This window comes from Culex pipiens, chromosome 2 (assembly GCF_016801865.2).
Source record: "Culex pipiens pallens isolate TS chromosome 2, TS_CPP_V2, whole genome shotgun sequence".
Lineage (NCBI taxonomy): Eukaryota > Metazoa > Arthropoda > Insecta > Diptera > Culicidae > Culex > Culex pipiens.
In genome coordinates this window covers 216063944-216070941 of record NC_068938.1, presented here as the reverse complement: position 1 = coordinate 216070941, position 6998 = coordinate 216063944, and the positions used below count along the sequence as shown (strand labels likewise).

The following is a 6998-nucleotide window of genomic DNA, read 5'->3' as shown; positions in this document are numbered from 1 at the left end:
TGTACCCATACAATTTGGCTTTAGGACGCAATAACTTCAAAATGCTATGAAGAAAATTTAAAGGAAGTTAGTGCTGTGAATACAAAGAGACGAGTTGTTCCTTTTAATTCCTTTTAATATCTTGACAGATACGTATTTCGTTTACTACTTGCAGACTTCATCAGTGTTCTGTTCTCGACTGAAGATTCATCGCTGGTGTATCCGTTTTGATAGTTACGGTAGGTACTACCTCCTCGTTCTCCTTTGTTGTTTGCTCGTGGTTTATGGATGGTCTCTTGATGGTCCTGCGTTGTCTTCACGTACGATCACTGCGAAAAAAGAACAACAAAATATGTGTCATACAACTGATTCGAAAAAGGTGTTGTAAAGTGCATTAACCACTAGTAGGTACAGTTGTCTAACAACCATTAGTTTCCGAACAATTTAAGTTGTGACGAAAAAAATAAAAACATAAAATGATCATCAACGCAATTCAAATTGTTTTAATAAAAAATAGATCGGCAAATGGTGTGTTTCCTAGAACGAACCAAAGATAAAAAAAACACTTGTTTGATATTTAGCACCATGTTAGAAGGGCTCTTTCCCGACATTTTGCAAAATATTTCGTCTGGGGAACGTTTTTTTTTATTTTTATTTTACAGGATTTATGTAAATATCCATCAATTTCGAATGAATATACCTCAAGAGACTCTAAATTACATTTTGGACCACAAACAAGTTTTCGCACCAAATTATTTCAGGGTGGCCACCTAAGTCGGGAAATCGGGAAAGTCGGGAAATATCCAAAACTTACCAAAAATCGGGAAAAAAGGAATTTGTGATTTTTTTGTCAAAAAGTCGGCAATCCCATGCATACTTGTTTGAAACGTATTTTTTACCTCTTTAATAATTCTGTAATATTTTGTACAATTTTACAATTAAATTCACTCAAACATTTATTTTATTCTTCTTTTAAAAACTTTAAGGAATTTAAGTTTACTTTCGCTATGTCAATCTATTAGAGAATGAAAAGGTTATTAAAGACATACAACTTTTACAAACAATCATAATATTTTTTATGAATATTTTTTTTTTTAATTTATTTTAGTTTATCAAATGAGACATTTAACATAAAACAACAACAAAGAGCAATTCTCTACGAAATCGGTCTTTTTTCTTCAATTTTAATTTTTGTATTTTTTTATCCGACTGAAACTTTTTTGGTGCCTTCGGTATGCCCAAAGAAGCCATTTTGCATCATTAGTTTGTCCATAAAATTTTCCATACAAATTTGGCAGCTGTCCATACAAAAATGATGCATGAAAATTCAAAAATCTGTATCTTTTGAAGGAATTTTTTGATCGATTTGGTGTCTTCGGCAAAGTTGTATGTATGGATACAGACTACACTGAAAAAAAATTATACACGGTAAAAAAAAATTGGTGATTTTTTATTTAACTTTTTATCACTAAAACATGATTTGCAAAAAAAAACTATTTTCAATTTTTTGATATGTTTTAGAGGTCATCAAATGCCAACTTTTCAGAAATTTCCAGGTTGTACAAAAAATCTTTGACCGAGTTATGAATTTTTAATAAATAATAATTTTTCAAAAAATCGAAATATTGGTCGCAAAAATTTTTCAACTTCATTTTTCGATGTAAAATCAAATTTGCAATCAAAAAGTACTTTAGTGATTTTTTTTTCAATATTACGCCCTTTTAAAATGTTAGTCTGGGTTTTAAAATTTTGAAAATATTGTTTTCGAAAAGATCGGAAAATTTCACAAATGTTTCATATTTTAACATTGAAAATCGGACCATTACTTGCTGAGATATCGACAATTAAAAATGGTGGGCTGTTTGGGTGAGACTTAGAAAACATCAATTTTCCTGTTTTTAAACCTTTGCATTTCAATATCTCAGCAACTAAAGGTCGTATCAACAAAGTTCAAGAAAGCAAAATATAGAGAATTTTCTCAGCTTTTCAAAAATATTTTTTCCAAGAGTGGGCAAACATGTGCACTAATTTAAAAAAATGAAAAACTGCGACTATTTTCAAAAAAGTCACCTAAATATGGATTTAACTTGAAAACGGTGCACTTTATCAAAATTTCACTAAAGTACTTTTTGATTGCAAATTTGATTTAACATCGAAAAATGAAGTTGAAAAATTTTTGCAACCAATATTTCGATTTTTTGAAAAAATCAGTATTGATTCAAAAATTCATAACTCGCTCAAAGATTTTTTGCACAACCTGGAAATTTCTGAAAAGTTGGCATTTTATGTCCTCTAAAACATATCAAAAAGTGTGTCACCTACAACTTTGCCGAAGATACCAAATCGATCAAAAAATTCCTTCAAAAGATACAGATTTTTGAATTTTCATGCATCATTTTTGTATGGACAGTTGCCAAATTTGTATGGAAAATTTTATGGACAAACTAATGATGCAAAATGGCTTCTTTGGGCATACCGAAGGCACCAAAAAAGTTTCAGTAGGATTAAAAAATACAAAAAAAATCGAATGACCGAAATCCTAGAGAACTGCTCAAAGTAAAAAAAAAAACTTATACAAAAATAGGGTCAAATTAATTCAATTCTGGCCAGCGTAATGTTAAGATTCTTTTTCACTTTCACTTTGTTTTTGATTGAATATCAGGAAAAATATTCCAATTTGAGTTTGGCAATAGTTTTTTTTGTGTGACAAATATGTTTATTTGTTTAAAGTTAGTTTTACATTCATTAAGGCATTTCAAATATTCTTTTTTTCCAAATGTTCCCCTTAAATTTTTTTGTGAGTATGATTTTCAGTTATCAGAAAACTTAAATATCGAATAAAATCCAATCGTTGTTAGCTCTGAATTAAAAAAAAAATTAAAAACTGATTTTCGTTTCGAAATCATGAAAATAAATATTGAAACTGCTAAAAAAATTGTACTTGTTTGGGATGTTATCAAACTAAATTTCTCATTTATTAAAATTTAAGCAATAAAATACTGTATTAGGAACTTGGTAAAAACTTTTTATCGAATTCCTGGATATTTTTCCTAAATCCCTTTAAAGAAATAATAACATTGGTGATGTTTTGAGCGTTCTTTTTGCTTAAAAAAAAATAAATAAAAACTTTTATTGAATTTCTCCTTAACTTTTTGCCATTTCCAGTTGAAAGTACAGAGAAACCTCTTTTTACGCGGTGCTTTACGATTTTCTAATTAGTCGATTTCTGTGGAACGACGCGACATATCTGCAATCTTTTAAAACAACTTGTAGGCTTTGTTCAGATCCACAAAGCATCCTGTTATTTTTCCAAGACTAATTGTGTGCTTTCATTTTTGAATAATTTTTTTTAGGTGTCTGTATTTACGAAAATTGTCAATAGCTTGATTTTTTTGCAGTCATTTAGATTTTTCTTTTTGATGGTTAATTCTTACTCATTCATTGAGTTTTTGGAAAAGTCGGGAAAAAGTCGGAAATTTGAAAATGGTCACCCTGCAAATTTGGCAGATTTGATATTTGATTAAATTTATGGATGATATTGGCTAGAATCATAGAAAAATCAGTAGGCGGTGTTCATGTACTGTATTTTCATGACAAATTGCACAATTATTTTTTTTAATCAGGTCGTATTGGAGTTTGGATTCAGCAATGAAAAAATCTGGCAAATTTGACACGAAAACTTTTTTTTTTAGATCAATTATGAGTCTCTCAAGGCATATTAATAAGAAATTTGAAATTTGATTATCCATCGATTTTTAGCGGTTTTGCTGAAGAAATATTCCATAAAACCGAAAAAAATTCTTCATTGCTTTAGACACCCTGACGAAAAACATTGACTGACCCCGCAAAATGTCGGAAAACAGTCATGGTTCCACATTTTTTATCTTAATGTTCTCGAAGTACACCGTGCGGCATAAACTTTGAAAATAATTGTACAAAACACAGTAATTGTTCGGTAACTGAACGGTGTTTGAATGGGTTGCTTTTTTATGACGGTAACTTACGTTTGGAAAACTCTGCTGTTTTCACCACCACTTTGAAGGGGTGCAAAAATGTTGCTATGATATAGTATGTCCCGACAGCCGCAACAATTGTCGGACCAATCTGCTGCCAGGAAAAAAACGCGTAGCCAAGCGGAGCCAACACGCACATCGGGGCCAGGTGTAGAAGTTGAAATATAGAGTCGGTGTCCTGCAGTGAATCTTCACGAAGCATTTTTCCCGCGTGCTTGGCGCTGGCGATGAAGCTCTTGCCGGAGATGGCACGCACGATGTACGCATTTTTAAAGTTGGCAAGCTGCAGATATGCGTAAATTTTTCTGATTCGTTTCCCCAGGCACAATTGCATAGCCATCCACACTATCTTGATAACAAACAGTATGATGAATCCAATTGCCCCCAGATTCATCCAGTCGTAAATCTGCCACAAAATTTTAACACTAAATATTATTGTGGCTGCAAGTTCCCATAGGCCGATTATAATAAAGTCGTTCGATTCGACAAAGCGAAACGCAGCGCCCAATGAAAGAGCTGCCTTTTTTGGGATTGCTATGTATGCCAGCACCATGCTCTTGAAGGTTGATAAGATGAACTTAAACAACAGCATCACGAATACCGGCAGAGCCTACAATACGGGTACAAGTTAAGGTTTAATTATTAAAAAATTGGGAGTTATTTGGTATTACTTACACTTGAGTACGTATTTCCGACGGATGCCATTTTCAGCGCGACCATGCCGCTTAAAACGATCGCCATAAATAGCAGGCAGTCCACCCCGGATGAAAAAAACACCGCCGACAACCTTATGGATCTGAAAGTGTCCAGGTTAAACCAATTTTGAACAGAAATAAAAAAAGTGGTGCTTCAGCTTACTTGCATGCCGCCTTGATGCTCCCGATGGCTTCCTTACTGTTGCGGCGAAAAAGCGCCATAGCGAACCGAGCAGCATACAACAAGATCAACGGCAGTAAGAGGATCCACATGAGGCTTGTACCGAGCCACGTCTTAGCCGAAGTTACGTTTCCTTCCGACCACGTAGTGTAAGCCTGGATCGCAGTGTAGCACAATGCTAAAAGTAGAGATGATATCGATGAAGTAATGAGGTCGCTTGTTTAGTATGTCCGCAAGATTGTTTACCTAAGGCTAAGGAGACCAACGCGATTATAAAGAAAGTATTAACCGTGGCCGCCACAGAATAGGCAAACAAAATGCTGAATACCAGGATCACCAGTATGCACACCCCCACCAAACACATGGTTTCCCAGGAACCGAAACTGTCGACTATCTGGTCCAAAGTCTGTAAATAAGGAGGGCATATTGAATCCTGCAGATCTTTTTTCCGCAATGACTTTTTAGGGCGTAAACATGCCTATTTTTGCCTATAAGGTTGCGCCGTATTGTAAACATATTACGGATTTTAGAAGTGACTTACCCGGTTACCATTGATGGTGGTTCCGTTGTTCCTCGCCGTGATGTATTCTGAAACTGCACGATAAGTGAAATATACCATTAATTTATTTCAAAAAAATATGCAAATGCATCAACATTTAAAAATTATAGTATACGTTGTTTTCCATGAAAAATCCAACGTAGAAAACCATTTTTAAATTGCGTTAATTAAATAAGGCGACAGTGAATAAATATAAACGTTAAATGCACATCGACCGTAAACAAGTTTCACATCAATGAATTTTAATATAGAATTTAACTAAAAGTACTAGTTGCAAAGAATAGTATCTAGATGACTTCCAATAATGAATGATAAATTTTGAATATTCTACGTTAAAATTATGTACATCGACATATCTGTTAAGAAAAATATCTACAAACAAAATGGTTTAAATTGGTTTAAAGTTGTAGGGGAGTGCAGGGTTATTAGAACACCTTAAGGAAAATGACCGACCACAGGCAACTTAAGGTGGAATTTCAGAAAATGTTGAAAAAGAAAAAGTACCTACTTGATTTCTATATTAGTTTACAACGGTTTCTTCTAATGGCGCTTACAATGATTTTTTAAAACACTTCTGCTACCAAGCCTCTAAATGATTTGAAGTTCTGTATTTGTTTTTTTACCTTAAAAATTGACCCTAGTAGCATTCTGAGCATAAAACAAACATTTTTAAGTTGTAGAAATCTTCAGAAGCGTCAATTTGTGTGGTTATGTTATGAATTTTACACTTTTGCATATAACTCGAAAAATACAATTATATGTTACGTCGTTTTCGGTGTGCTGCTATTATTTTACATCTGTTTAAAGTTACAATTCGATGCCTCTGTGCTCTCTTATGCTAACTAGAAAGGAAAACCAGCAAGCTTAGTACAAGAGAGCATAGAGGCATCGAATAGTTACAGTTCGTCGCCATCGTGCTAACTTGTCGTACGTGCATTTTGGGCCAAATTGAGTTAAGAACGCTATTTTGTGCAGCTCACAATGCCTCACCTTTTGACCTTCAAAGATTCCCAAAACTCGATTTCAATCCTGAGATATTCAACAAAAACCGAAAAAACTCCGTGCATTTTTGTCACTTTACATATGAAAGTAGTTTTAATCTTGTCGTGCTATCTTGTCACTCCATGAAAATTGATGTAAGTGCGACAAAAGGCCAAAGGGATTTCAGGCCAGGAAAGTCAGGATGCGTTTGTCGCACGTACAAGCTAGACTACCGTAAACATGTGTAATTATAACTCGGGACTCCAGCAACCAACTTCAACCAAACTTTGGGACAATGCACAGAAGGATGAGCCAAACAAAACGTGTTTGCTATTGTTTACATTGCGTGCTCTCGTTTTTGAATATTCAAGGTCAAACATTAAAACGCGTTTTTCTCGGAACGTCAAAATGGCGGGTTCGACAAGATAGCACGACGACGTCGAGTTGGTCTAAATCCATTTTAAAGCCACAAACCAAACTTTGCTCATTCTGCAACCCTGAGTGATAAAACTGAGTTTTCATAAGTAGGTACTTTAGAAAATTCCCAATTTTTATTTTACTAAAATGGCTGTATCTTGGCAGTAAAAGGA

General features: G+C 34.0%; 1 protein-coding gene across 1 annotated transcript; it reads right to left on the bottom strand.

Annotated features, from left to right (window-relative positions):
* Positions 1-28: 28 nt before the first annotated feature.
* Positions 29-5830, bottom strand: LOC120429778 (uncharacterized). Its single transcript, XM_039594838.2, has 6 exons — positions 5410-5830; positions 5115-5274; positions 4851-5046; positions 4668-4788; positions 3984-4602; positions 29-308 (listed from the first exon to the last, which is right to left on the bottom strand). Exons 1-6 carry the CDS (start codon positions 5485-5487, stop codon positions 262-264), a joined length of 1221 nt encoding a protein of 406 aa, XP_039450772.1. The 5' UTR covers positions 5488-5830; the 3' UTR covers positions 29-261.
* Between the last annotated feature and the right edge of the window lie 1168 nt (positions 5831-6998).